We start from the raw sequence: 14,014 nt of genomic DNA on the forward strand, positions 1-14,014 counted from the left end.
TCACAACCATAAGCCTTTTACAACACTTAAACATAAAAATATAAAATTATAGTTATTCTACAAGATTCTAATGGCTGTTATTTAGTTATATATTATAGCAATTATATACTATAACATCGATGTGAACATTTGAATTGCTTTTTACGAAATAAAATTTATTTAAAAAAAATTGACAAAATTAACTAAAATTAAACTATTCATATAAAAATGTAGCACACTGTCAATATATAACAGATACATATGTATAGTTTTATGCAAATATATAACATTGTTAATGTTCAAAATGTAAGTAACCTATTACAATCATTAAATTATATTATATAAATAATAAGTAAAAGTGTCTGTGAAAATATTTATTGTATACACATTTAATGAAATATGTACATAAATTTACGTTGCATAACTCAATTTCTCAAATGATTCATTAAAAATTTAGCTGAATTCAAATATCAAAATATTTTATTTTTAATAACTAATGTTCAATAATTTATTAATAATCAATATTAAAAATAATATATAATTATTATTAATATTGATATTAATAATTAATATTAAATAATATAAATTAGTGAAGACTGATACGTTAATCAATGAGATGTCAGTATTATGATGTCAGTCATCAGCAATTACAGTAGTAGTCGATAGTCACATCAATAGTGACATTCAGTTACATATTGTTAAATATAATTTGTAAGCATTGCACGAGCTGCACAGATTCAAGTTAGATAAAATTATAAAATGTATCCGTTAACAACAGCTGCCGATAAATATTAATAAGTATTTCAATTTGCTTTTAGTGATGTTGATACAAAATTTAATAAAAAATACAAATAATTTACAGATAGGGAAGTGAGCCTACAAGTAGACAAGAGACAACATACAAAATATCTAAATATGTATTTAATCTGGCTGTTTGTCTAGGCACATTCTGAATCCTATTTGGGTCACGAAAATCCTTCTCTATTTTAAAGGCGGTTGGCAGAGTGATGACAGGCAGTAAAAACCATATGGAATATCTTAACGCCAATACTATAAGAGTTATGTACGGTGTGAATAGTAGAAAAGCATACAAAACGTGAGACGCGGTATGACCTACCAAAATCGCCAAAGTCACGATTCCTGCCCTTTTGTCACTCTCCATGTCCCTCGTATTATTACTGTGTAAAATAGCTTCGGTGTTTAGCGCAAGCGGTATCGCATAATATATCGTTCCCAGCTCAACATAACCGGTTTGTGCCATAAACGCAAACAGAACCGAAATTGGACCGAATATAACTAAGATAAGTACATCGCCCAATGCAATATATTTTAATCCTATGCCTCCTGTGTATAAAAACGAGGAAGATAATCCTCCGAAATATACGAGAGCCAAGTGTTCCATCTTTGCAGGTGAGATGAGCACCAAACCAATGAATCCAATGCATCCAGCAGCATATAGAATCGCTCCTAATGAGACTAATTCATCTTTTGACAATAATTGATCCACCAGTATTCTGTCATCGCTCTTTCGACTATCGACACCTTTTATATAATCGAAATATGTATTCACTACATTACCAGCACAATGTACACAAACTACTGTATATACAGTAAGGATCAATGATAACCAATTAAAGCTCACTACATCCATCATTCGATATGCAAGAGCTGATCCAAGAAGTGTTGGCATTAAAGATGCGCTCAGTGACCATGGTCGGAGTGCCGAAATATATGAAGACAATTTCATAAGTGGAGAATTCAGGGTTGATGATGATGCTGAGATATGATGTACATTATTCACCACAGAACTGCCTTTGATTTGACTAGTTGAACTTTGCATACCATTGGACATCATATTTCTTGTAATACTGAAAATAAAACAAACATTGTTGTTACTTAACTATAATCATTAAAAATATATCTAAAATTTGATATATAGGCTATAAACACTTCAAAAACTATTTTTAAATTACTTGCAACTTTATCCCAAATAATATAGACATAGTTCTAAATGAAAATTTTTTTCCCTTTTGAGTTATTGAATGGCAATTAAAATACTATGATACATAAAAAAAATTTAACACTATTAAGAAAGATTTAAATAATACTTTTTTGGATGTTTCTAAATATATGCACAAATTTGATTATCTGCAGGTTTTATAGGCAACTTTTGTATATTTTCTTATTTAAGTATGTTGCGAAAAATATATGCTAATAATTACAATGGTCTTCTCAGTGCTTGGTTCATGTATTTTGTTAGCAATTTAAATATGTACAAGCAAAGATTATAACTATCCCCAAAAATTTTGTAGTTAGGAAATATATTGACTATCCAACCAATATATTCTTAATACAGACGAAATTGCTTATATATATAATACATTTATGCTTGTGCATATTTAATTATAATGTAATAAATTCGAACGCATCCACATACACACGTAACAAAGTCTCAAAATCCAAATTTCGTCAGGTTAGGTTAAGAAATCTATCATACCGACTGCATATAGCTATAATTATGTGTAGAGTGAAATCTTTACTTCCACAGTTGTATCGTACATATCGTAACGCGTGATATTGAGTCAAATTCGATCAGCAGGCCCCTTTCTTTCTCAATAAATTGATGAATGATAAACATGTAGCTGGTAAACGACGAATTCGGATGTAACATGTTCAGAATAGCAAGCCTAGATATCTGTTAGCACTATGAGCCGAAGAGAGAAAGAGAGAGATTGTAAACCTACTTGTATGTAATTCTGTGGAAAGTGGACGAATCTCGGATCAAGTTAAGACGTTCTCTGTGCCAGTTCGAAAAACACTTCGCTTCTTAAGTATAGAGTTCCGATCATCGTCGGATCATTTGCCACACGACCAATATGATCGATATAGTTAGTATTCGTTTAAATAGCGTTTCGAGAAACGTACGATGCCCTGAAAAGCCTTTGTTCCTCTCTAAAAGACGTTGATTCTCTTTGGGACACTTCTCCCCCGATATTTCGCGAACCACACGACGACAATGACGATTCGTCCACGCACGATGCACATTACCGTATGTGACGACGTATTTCTGAGTGAGTCGGGCTTGAGGGAACCGTTAAGTTTTTGGTGCGGCAATTTCTACTTATGCCGCCGATGGTAAATGTTCGTCTCAATTCTTATAAATATATCGAAAGATATACGCTGATACTCCAGCTGTGAGTGAGAAGCACAGGCTGTGAGAATCCTATCGAAACGTCAAGTGCTTCGGAAGTATAGACGTATCGTTCGAAAGATTATGATATCACTGGTGTAAATGACGTTTATTTACTGATTTGTTTAAAATTTTTAATAGTCCTGCACACACAGGAAGATTATCAGTCCTATATGGAACCAAGATAAAAAATCCGGAACATTTCAAATATAGCTTCATATATCCAATAATCGCGGTAATTTCTATAATTATTATGAATGTGATTACTGTAATTGGGATATTATGTTTGGTTGAATTATGCATTGGTACTATATCACCACCCACACTAAAGTGTAAGAAAGACAAGGGGAAAATTAATAGTAAGGTAAGGATCATAAAGAATGTATTACACATGTAAATAGATATATGTATATTAATTAAATAATATATAATATTTATATATAATTTTTTTATTACAACTGTAGATATTTTTTCAGTTGCATAAAGGTCCTATAGACCGAGATGTTTTTCAAAGAAATTTGGTAGTAGAGAATCCTAAGCAGCAGGATATACTTCATGAATCTGGGCAATATTTTCGAAATACAAAACATAGAAGATTTAAGGCAGATGTTCTGGGATATGTTACACCTGTTAGCAATATTATTTAGTTGTCTGGAATCATAAATAAAGTAGGATCAAAGATATATATATTTATGTTAAATATAATCTGGATTTTTTCAGTGGAATGGCTATGGATTAGAAATCGCAAAAATATTCCATGAGAAGTTTACCATGGTATCACCAGTATGGTTGTCGCTTGCTTCTAGCAATACATCAACTTATCAATTGTCTACTGATGCTGTTCAGACCAAGTGGTTAAAAGAAATGAGATCCAATAATAATGCTAATCATAGTGTTAAATGTGAGTTGCAGATAATTTAAATACAATCATAGATACATAATGATATTTCTGTTTTCAGTTATACCTAGAGTATTATTTGAACATTGGTCTGCTGATGATATTATTCAATTATACAATAATGCAGAGAGCCAAACTCATTTAATAGTGACTCTCTTGGATGCTGCTCAGGTATAATTTAAATTGTTTACTTTTTTATAAATATTGTGCATTTTATTAAAATTCTATATATAAATTTGATATTCACAGACCTTCCATTTTGATGGATATGTCTTAGAGATATGGAATCAGTTTATATTTGCAGGCGCAAATTTGCCAGTTGTTACTTCAATAGTCACATCCATTGCACATAAGCTGAAGAAAAATAATATAGATATTATATTAGCTGTACCACCATCTAGAGGGTAGCTTATTTATTACTCTTTGAAATATGTATATTATATATAAACTTTATTTTAATATATTTTTTAATCTTTCAGTTCACAAGTTGAATTATTTTCAAAGCAACAGTTTGATGAACTAGCACCATATGTAAAAGCATTTTCACTTATGACTTATGATTATTCAAGTATTCAAAGACCAGGACCAAATAGCCCTATTGAATGGGCTAGACAATGTGTAGAGTTATTAGTTCCAAAGAAAAACGACCCTAAACGAGCTCAAATTTTATTGGGTATCAATTTCTATGGTTACAATTATACACCGGATGGTGGCAGAACAATTCTTGCATCTGATTATTTGGAAATACTCAGGTCATTCAAAGGAAAGATTCAGTGGGATGACAAAAGCAAAGAACATTTCTTTGAATCTAAGTGAGATCATTTGTTTTGTCTATTATTATTTCCGTTACATATGTACATATGTCTACATATGCTCATATTTATAGCTAGTATGTTAAATATGATTTGTTTTATTTTTTCAGGCTAACCATGAGCAGTGGTTATGTTTTCTACCCCACCTTATATTCAATTAAACATCGATTAGATCTTGCGAATGAATTAGGTACAGGGATCTCTATTTGGGAACTAGGTCAAGGATTGAATTATTTTTATGACTTACTGTGAATTAAAAACATGTTCCTTTTATCAAGTTTTCTCAATTTGTATAAACAAGTTTCTTCTTTTAACTTACATGTATAAATATATATACATAAATGCGAGATAACTTATTTGTAAAATTTGCATTATACTGTCCAAAAGATTTCATGTTGTGTATGTAAAAATTATAATATTGTTTCTTTTAATTATGAAAAATAATATAATCGGCATATGCAAAACTCAATAATAACTTTTGCAAAAATTACCAACTTATTCAAAAACTTTAGTTAACTTAAAAACGTTAGTCAACTTATTCAAAAATGTTTTACAGTTACTAGTTTCTAGTTTTCAAAAATGTTTATAAACGTTTTTTTTCTTATAAAACATGATATGAATATAGAGGTGATGATAAGTGGTTTGAATCTCAGCTTAATTTTATGGAAGTCGATAAATTATGATTCGAGTCTTGGATAAAAAATTGGATTATAGCCGATTAGAAAATTCAAACTTTAGTTAAGATTCGAACCATAATTTATCGACTTCCATAAAATTAAGCTGAGACTCAAACCACATTAGTTTGTTTAAGGGGTCCAAAAATATTGACCCGTTATATTTGGCAAGCCAATAAGGGGTTTAGATTATAGAATTCTTAGACCCGTTATTTCTTGCTTTTACAAGTTGTTAGTTCCAAAATCTCCGCTACAAGTCGCTACTTTTCTGAATGAGAAATTGAAGTCATAATATGACTCATTGCAGTTCATTTAGTTATGCTGAAAAATATACGGAATTCGATAGACTATAATTCCGGTAAAAGTAATTTTGTCGGAAAGAATCGAACAACATTTTGCAGCTTGAAATCTTTATTTTTTAGGTATATTTATTTCATAATTTTTCCTTTGTTTCTTGAAAAGTTATATTAAATTAAACAAAAAATGTGGACCGTCAATTTTTAACCTCTAGTTTTTAACCATCTAGTTGAAACTTTAGATGGGGAAATTATTTGTATTAAAAGTTTTATATATACAATTTAATTATAACTTTTTAAATCTGCTTTTTTGCGGATAAAGACTTTTATAACATCATATTTGTGCTTCATATAACTTTATTGCGTACATATATCCTTATTATTAGTTGTACTATTATCAGCAATATTCATCTTCCTTGATTCACGACCTTTGAACATCATCATAGCTTGTGGCTCTTTGAAGACGTGATATATAATCGCCCAGCACATTTTCGGTGGCACTAGCCTGATACGCAACAAAGTTTTATGTTAAACTTTCGCAGGTAACATGTCTGCTACTTGTTGAACTTACCATTTAAATAGCAAGAAATACATCATGATGTTAGGTAACACTATCAGCATTTCGTTTGTTAATACACCAGCAACCACTTCTTCCGCAACGTATTCTGGTTCAAGGGTCGGCAATAACCTGTTTTGTAAGTTGTTTTTTGTAAGTCATTTGTTTATCATCCACAAGACGTTTAGTATTATACATATATATATATATATATAATGCATAAACTGAATATGATTTTTATCTCATTTTTCTCCGACATTCATCGGGTACACAATAGTCTCACTGACCTGCTTTTTACTCCGTCGAACATTCCCGTATTAATGAGATAAGGACAAACCAATGTCATTCGAATATTATCGTAGCCGTGTACCTTAAAAACACGTCAAACACAATTAATGATAATGCGCTTTTAACAGCAAATAAAACGAGGCTCGATCAATACATGAGTTTAATTAAGTATTAATAAATTAAATAACTACTCTATCAGGACTACTCTAAGTTTTAACGTGAATATTTGTATCGAATATGCGTACTTTCAACTCGGCGAAGAGGCTCTCGTGGTATCCAACGGCGGCGAATTTCGTCGCGGAGTAATCCGTGCAATTGTAATTTCCCACGAGGCCAGCGGCGCTTGCTATCGTCACGATGTGACCGTGATTATTCTTCATCATGTTTCTCAGAAACGACTTTGTAATCTGTAGTGACGTGTGACGTGTCGAAAAATCGAAAATCAACTTATAAAAAGGAGTTTAAAGTTCAACGCGCTTCATTTCACTCATGGTTAATTTCTACATCTAAATCATTATGCTTATTTTGCGCAACATGCTTATCTCGTTTCTAAGTTTCTTTCGAAGTTTTTGGACGTCCTGCTTCTTCAAATATCTTTAAGGCTCGCGTATTGCATAAGTAATCAATATCGACATACTCACCCAGTAATGCGACAAAATGTTCACGCTAAAAGTGCGCTCGATCTCGTGATCGGGCAATTCCACCAGCGTCTTGCCGCACACGTATCCAGCATTATTCACCAGCAGACTCACCTGTTGGACGATCAATCATTGCGCTGATAAATTTTATTCTATCATTTGCAGGTAACGCCACGCTTTAAACGTGAAATTATAACGGCTCGACTTGGACCCGTTTGCTCTCGTTACTCACACTTCCGACTTCGATCTTCGTCGCTTTCGCGGTGCGATACACCTCCTTTTTATCGGCGATATCGCAGCTATACGTGTGACACGTTCCACCGGCCTCTCTGATTTTCTCGGCGACTTCCAAGAGACCTGTATGAGTGTGTTTTGTTTGCGTCAGTGTAGCCGTTCGTGTTGTTCGCGTGTTTTAATTTACAAAGAAATTAACTTTAGCAGCGCAAATCTATCGGCTGAATACGTGAGCGAGCGTCGAGCCGGTCGTAATCGTCGTGTTTGTGCAGACCAGTTATGCAGATCATTTATGCAGAAGAGTCATTAAACGCTCGGGTGCGATTGGAGCAACGATGCCATTAAATAAATCGACGATAGTGACGATAGTGAGAAAATTTATTTATTTATTAATAATATACGAGTCTAACCTCTTTGGTGTACAGTACACTGCAAACCCGAGTGTGTTCTTTTGACACGTATAAGCTGAAGCTTTCTTCACGCGTTTATTGTCGTTTGAAATCACGTCATTTGATGCATTTCGATATCACTTGACGCGTTTAAACGCGTCAAAATAACCCTCGGGTTAGCAGCATAGTTGAGACAATAACGAGTAAGAAGATTCTCATACAATAAATAGCGATAAAAAGTAAAATAAGAAAAAAAGGAAGAAAAGAAAAGAAAGAGGAAGAAAGAAAGAAATGTATAAATAATGTCTATGCGTGAAAACGTGCTTGAAATGCGCGTGCATGTTCGCTTCGCTTAGAGACGAGTATAGTAGTGTAGGTGTGAAAAGTATTTATGACTGAACGCACAATAGAAACCATAAAAATCACGTAAGACGTCGTAGAAACATTTCGACGCCATTTTCCTCTGCGCGTTACAAAAGCGATATTGCTTTCACCTGGCGGAACTTGATTTCTTTTCGGTCTTTCGTCGTTCGATCTAATTCTCTTGATGCTAAAGTTTGTTTTTAATTTTGATTTCGTTCGATTAATTTGGCTTCATTTTGATTTTTACTTTCCGATCCACACAACTTTTCGTCGAGAATTGCATCCTCGCCCCTTTCTACAATTTTCTCGAGAGATATCGCGACTCAAGGTCAATTTCGCAACGCAATAACAACGCTTTCGACACCGCGCTTTCGCAACTGCGAACGAATGGCGGCAAATACTCACCCTGTTTGTCGATGTCCCAAATGACCACGTGCGCGCCGAGATTCGCGAGTTTGATCGCGATCAACCGGCCGATTCCTCCTGCGCCGCCCGTGACGAGAGCAACCTCGCCGGCGATCGATTTAGCGCGATACCGGCGAGGAATCAGCTTGAACAGCAACGCCTCCATGAGATAAATCACCGCCATCCCGATGAACAATAGTGTATCGTAAATCACATGCGCGCCTTCCTTGAGGTTCATCCTGCGAGATGTCGTCGAGCGAGATAAACGTTAGACGAAGCACTGTCGATCACCGTGGTTCCGACAGTAAATGTAGTAAATGTAGAATATCTTAAAAATGCAGCGATCTGATAGACTTATAATACGCGACTGAGCAACTTGTAAGAACTGAAAAAAAAGATTTACATAGATATTAATCAATGTTACTACGCACGAGTTTGCTCACTGCTCTATTTCTGCCTCAGTCAGAACCATAACGTTGATTCGATGAGGGTTGAATTAACGTTGATTCAACGGTTCATCGACTATTTCAACGTCGAATCTACGTCGAATCAACGTCGAATCAACATTATGCTTCTGACATCTCTCGACGGTTGATCGGCGAGTTTTGTATTAATATTTAAATTGGTTATCGTTTGACGTACATCATAATCACTCGCTCGGATCTTGTGACGCAATATTCTTCCGATGATTGAAAATAGAATATTATCCAACGAATAATTCAATAATTAAATGAAGGGTTGAAGAACCGAAAAGTCGACATTTCGACCCAAATAGTTCGATATTCTGTGTCCAATCGAATCGAATCGAATCATTAAAAGATTTAACATGACTATTAAACATATAAATAATGATGGAAGATTTTAATATAAAAGGGAATACTGATATTGTAATATCATCTTAAAGTAAAATATATATTTAAATATTTAAAGTAATTTATAATTAAGTTATTAATTATAAGTTAAGTTAATTATAAGTTAAGATTTCATACAGGTCCAGATGGCCCGTTTTGTAGCTGAATTTTTATCGGTAAACGATAATATATTTGATTCGAATTATATTCGAATTATTCGGACTCGAAACATAGGGATTCGAATTCGAATTCGAATAGTTCGCACATCTCTAATATGTATCGTTTTTTTTTGTATTTCCAGATGTATTATGCTCCCTTATGTTACGCGAAAGACTACGAATTTACGAAGCACCTTTGCTTTAATCACATGGTGCGTCTCGCCGCTGCGGTCTTATCTCCGATGGAAATGTATGCAAACTATCAAATTGATGGCAAACCGCCTCCGACAAAATCAACAACGGCACGCTGGTCGCTAGGTGAAAGTACGACCCAACTAGATGGAAAGTTGCCGCTCATCCGAATCTTTCGCTGATCCGCGAGTGCATCTATACTAAGTGTGCTCTTATCAACGTGAGATCGAATTAAATGTCTGTAACTCATGCGTCCGATGAAAAGGAAGAAGCACAGCGTATTCTTTCACCTCGGTGCGCTTATTCGCCATTTCCAGTTCTACAACTTTGCCGTGCTTATTCCTTTTTCCCTTTCTTTTTTTTAGATAATAAAGCGAGTTATATTAATATTCACGGGATGACATAGAAGACGCGTATTACGCATACTGGTTTGTCTTTGTTACGCGTTGTATTCTTGTCAGGGGTTATATTCTCGTGATTTTTCCCGAGATCCGCTACTTCTCTTAAATGCTTCGTTACATCTGCCTTATAATTTTTATCTCGTTTTGCTCTTTGGTCTCGTTTATGTATATTTGTCTGACTTACTTTTAGACGTCTTTGAAAGGCTTTTACATGAGCTTTCTATTACTTCTATACAAAAGAGATTTTCCCGTTACCCAAGTGCATAAAATTAAATAAATAAATTGTAATGACGAGCGATCGCGACGCATCGCTCGACGTGCGATTACCTGTGCACGATACAAGTGAATAAGGGCGGATAAGCTGTTCCGGTGACCGATATTGTTTCTCGGAGATTCGGTGGATCCGCAAGAACGGAAAAATCGCGATTCACCAACGACCAAAGAGACCACGTAGGATCGTCTCTCTCGATCACGTTGTACACTAGATGCTAGACGAACGTTGACTGTGCCGCGGCTTCTAGTGCAGTCGAATTACCGAGCACCGTGGAAGTGTCGGTTCATGAAGCTTTGGCTACAGTACGAGCCACCCAGGATCTACAGGATGTACAGGACGCTGCGAACGACGAAACGAGCGAGGGATCGTCCGCAGCGCCGTTCGCTTTTCCCGCGTTTCCTCGTATCAATTCGAATTTTTCATCGGCAGTCTGCGTCGCGAGAATGCAATGAGAAAAATTCGCACCGCGAAACGAAAGAGCGTGAAACGCGTACCGACAATGCGTACGTCGTGTATACGTATGTCAGATAATTCGGAACGAAAGGGGAGGAACGCGTCACTTGTCGCAGAAAGAACAATGTGTCGAGGAGAGTCGAAGAAAGCGCGACTAAAACGGACGAACGGATCTCGGATTTATCCTCGCCGGTGAAACTCCGCCGCCGCGATGCGTGACCCGTAATCATACTGCACGCGATAACGGCAAATTCACAGCAGCGCACTTGCGGCGAGTTCGTTCGCGTACGTGTCTTCAAAGTCGTCTGGAATTGCCGATACTTGGAAATTTTTATTGAAATTTTCTTATCAACTATTCGCAATTTTAAATATGAGCTTTCGTGAGATTTCGTTGTCGAGAGCAAGTCTTTTCGATTTCGATAATCAAAATTTCGAATTCTTTACCAATCGGCAATTAAATTTTCTTTGTTTTATCGATCATGAAATTTCAATATTGTTATCAGACAGCGGTGAAAATTTCGAATTTTATTTTATCAGTCAGATAATTACATTGGAATTTTGCTCAAATGCGCGACGTCGCGCTACGCCCTTCTTTCCTCTTTCACAAACTCCGCGAAACGTCTCCTGTAATTTTCTCTAGTCGACTCGGGGTCGACTAGAATTTTTCATTGCGTGATACAACGCGGGATACAACGTGCGGGATACGTTTGCTGCGAAGATAATGGACGATTCTCGAGGATATTACGCGAGGTTTTCGTCGGTCGAGCAATTTCGTTATTGCACATGCTCGTCGTTGCGCAAAAGTCACACCGCAATCCATCACGCGAACCGTCGGTGAATATTGTACCGTTACTAATCTTTCCCGTAGAAAGTCGTTTGATCGGGTAAGGAAACACCGCGTCGAGCGCGGAAAATGCACGTAGCAATTCAATGGACTCGCTCGCCCCCCGAATGTGTGTGGCAAGCGCTCGGTGCCACCACTGCGCGCTTTTCCTCTTTTTACCTTTCCTTTTACGCTGCTTTCGGTATCTCCACTCATTTACTTATATTTTTGCTTGTGTCCTCCTTTTCAGGTGTTTAAATTATGGAATGTTAAGGCGGATATAATTCGCAGCTTGCGATCCTCCCCCTCTTTGGAAAGTGGAAGCATTACGGAGGTTTGCGATATTCTCGCGGATACATTCGGGGAAAATGTAGGTAAAACCGTAATATTTCTCCGGCAACCGGTGAAAGGATGACGCCGGTCGAACTGGGTCGTGCGATCGAACGCAACAAACAAGAAGATACGAGAGAATACAACGAGCGCGACGCGATTGTCAACGTCGTGCGAAATTGCAGTGCGCGATCTTCAATCTTTGTGTGTATAGCGAAGTAAACGGATCACCGAAAGTGCTATCAGCGTTATCGACTAAAATTACTTATGGAACTAATAGTGCGATAATAACAATATCTACGAACAACAATAGCGTAATATTAGCATTGCTGAATTATAACGTGTTTCCGCAGTTTAAACATTTCTTCAGTTTTAACGTTCTGAAGACTTATTTAAGCGCAATTGTCCATTACATATATAAATAATAGCAAAATAATAAATACATCGTACCGATATTGTTTGGCAATAATGTGTAGTGAACGTGCAATTTACAACGTTCTGAACATTCTTGGTGCTCACAAACGCTAACATTGATAATTGTCTTGTTAAAAATAGTGTTGATACGGAGCATACGGAGTGAGATTACATTTTTAGCAATGTCGTAACAACGTTTGCCAGAGCTACTATATAGCTTCGTAAACATTTCAAGTTTATCTAGATTATTTAATGCTAAAAATAGCACTAACGAAACATAACGTTTCCGAAATTTCTAAACACATCCATAATGAGTGTGCGTACCGATGAGCAAGCAGACAAAGGAGACAAAAAAGAAAGGCAGAAAGGATGAAAGAAAGAAGCGCGAAGAAAGAGCGGCTCGACAAATGTCGTCGGACACAATACCACTGTGTGTCACACGAAATTACAGATGAATCCGCGAAGGATCGTTGAACCGGAACCGGTGCCCTTCAGTCTGTAAAAAATAGATAGGCACGATTTGAAGGATAAAGAACTGGTCTCAGAACATATTCTCATAAATGGTCGTATGACGCACTCTCGACATGTGTTTTTCGTCCTTCTTTTCCTTTTGTCTCTTCTTTTTTCATTGGCTTTTTAATATCGTAAGATTACACGGCTCAAGCCGGAGAAGGTTGTTCGCAGATGTGATTGTGTTTCGATCAATTTGCCGGGCAATTCGCGAAGGATCGTCAAAACCGAGACTCATCGGAATTTATTCGTCGCCAACGAATGATTTTATTTTTCTTGTGAAAACATACCACCGCTCCCGTCTCATACGAAAAACGTATACGACGCGACGTTAATTTCCAAAGCATTCGTTTGATCTGTCCGCCGCTGTATCCTTCGGGATTCATTAACTTGTGATGCATTAACGCGCGGTTTAATTCTGCAAATATAACATGTTCATTTGCTTTTCAACTACGTTAAATATACCGCCAGCCATATGAACTTATGAACTTGTGAATTTACATATCTTTGGTGAATCGTTAGCTCACTTGATATCTCACGTGAAGCACAGACGGTCGTATTTCTGTCGTTTTTCTTTTTCCAGTAATGCTAAATTTTGTAAAAGCTGTAGCGCTTTTGCTATATAATGACAAATTATAATTTTTTATATAAACAAGAGCATTACAGAATAGGTAATATGTCGCGTATCGATCGATCGCTTGAAAATTACTCATTCGATCTCGAATAATAAATCCAGTTTCTCGACGGTCGGGTCTTTCTACAGTCGATAAATTCGCACGAGAAATCTAGTCGATAAAATAGTACATATTTCCTTTAAGATCTAGAGGATCTCTTCCGAGATTTTACTATCGTATCGTGAAAAACATAAAAATGATAAATCCTCTCA

General features: G+C 36.0%; 3 protein-coding genes across 6 annotated transcripts; 1 reads left to right on the forward strand and 2 right to left on the reverse strand.

Moving 5' to 3' along the window:
• Positions 1-544: 544 nt before the first annotated feature.
• heix (UbiA prenyltransferase domain-containing heix) lies at positions 545-3,074 on the reverse strand. Of its 3 annotated transcripts, none has more exons than XM_011143732.3 (2): positions 2,417-2,483; positions 545-1,847 (listed from the first exon to the last, which is right to left on the reverse strand). In XM_011143732.3, the coding sequence occupies exon 2, from the start codon at positions 1,832-1,834 to the stop codon at positions 836-838; it is 999 nt and encodes a 332-aa protein (XP_011142034.1). In that variant the 5' UTR covers positions 1,835-1,847; positions 2,417-2,483; the 3' UTR covers positions 545-835. The 3 variants fall into 3 exon arrangements, with proteins under 3 accessions (XP_011142034.1, XP_019697715.1, XP_011142033.1); XM_019842156.2 differs by lacking the exon at positions 2,417-2,483 and adding an exon at positions 2,202-2,242; XM_011143731.3 differs by lacking the exon at positions 2,417-2,483 and adding an exon at positions 2,724-3,074 and having other exon boundaries at positions 546-1,847.
• A 95-nt stretch (positions 3,075-3,169) lies between these two features.
• On the forward strand, positions 3,170-5,152 carry LOC105184747 (chitinase domain-containing protein 1). The gene is made up of 7 exons (XM_011143734.3): positions 3,170-3,533; positions 3,646-3,798; positions 3,890-4,070; positions 4,129-4,238; positions 4,317-4,471; positions 4,547-4,879; positions 4,990-5,152. Exons 1-7 carry the CDS (start codon positions 3,423-3,425, stop codon positions 5,129-5,131), a joined length of 1,185 nt encoding a protein of 394 aa, XP_011142036.1. The 5' UTR covers positions 3,170-3,422; the 3' UTR covers positions 5,132-5,152.
• A 1,036-nt stretch (positions 5,153-6,188) lies between these two features.
• On the reverse strand, positions 6,189-10,881 carry LOC105184749 (short-chain dehydrogenase/reductase family 16C member 6). Of its 2 annotated transcripts, none has more exons than XM_011143740.3 (8): positions 10,652-10,881; positions 8,723-8,961; positions 7,564-7,688; positions 7,335-7,445; positions 6,939-7,100; positions 6,693-6,775; positions 6,421-6,537; positions 6,189-6,354 (listed from the first exon to the last, which is right to left on the reverse strand). In XM_011143740.3, the coding sequence occupies exons 2-8, from the start codon at positions 8,958-8,960 to the stop codon at positions 6,207-6,209; spliced, it is 984 nt and encodes a 327-aa protein (XP_011142042.1). In that variant the 5' UTR covers position 8,961; positions 10,652-10,881; the 3' UTR covers positions 6,189-6,206. The 2 variants fall into 2 exon arrangements, with proteins under 2 accessions (XP_011142042.1, XP_011142041.1); XM_011143739.3 differs by having other exon boundaries at positions 8,723-9,107.
• Positions 10,882-14,014: the final 3,133 nt, after the last annotated feature.

The sequence above is a fragment of the Harpegnathos saltator genome, unplaced genomic scaffold, assembly GCF_003227715.2.
Source record: "Harpegnathos saltator strain DR-91 unplaced genomic scaffold, Hsal_v8.6 scaffold237, whole genome shotgun sequence".
NCBI classification, from domain to species: Eukaryota; Metazoa; Arthropoda; class Insecta; order Hymenoptera; family Formicidae; genus Harpegnathos; species Harpegnathos saltator.

Coding starts and splice junctions, on each gene's coding strand:
- LOC105184749 (XM_011143740.3), bottom strand. CDS start 8,960: ATGAACCTCAAGGAAGGCGCGCATGTGATTTACGATACACTATTGTTC. Junction 7,101..7,334: donor ACATTTTGTCGCATTACTGG/GTGAGTATGTCG, acceptor ACGTCACTACAG/ATTACAAAGTCGTTTCTGAG. Junction 6,776..6,938: donor GCCTCTTCGCCGAGTTGAAA/GTACGCATATTC, acceptor CGTGTTTTTAAG/GTACACGGCTACGATAATAT.
- heix (XM_019842156.2), bottom strand. CDS start 2,227: ATGAACCAAGCACTGAGAAGACCATT. Junction 1,848..2,201: donor CAAGCACTGAGAAGACCATT/GTAATTATTAGC, acceptor TTTTATTTTCAG/TATTACAAGAAATATGATGT.
- LOC105184747 (XM_011143734.3), top strand. CDS start 3,423: ATGAATGTGATTACTGTAATTGGGATATTATGTTTGGTTGAATTATGC. Junction 3,534..3,645: donor AGGGGAAAATTAATAGTAAG/GTAAGGATCATA, acceptor ATATTTTTTCAG/TTGCATAAAGGTCCTATAGA. Junction 4,472..4,546: donor GCTGTACCACCATCTAGAGG/GTAGCTTATTTA, acceptor TTAATCTTTCAG/TTCACAAGTTGAATTATTTT.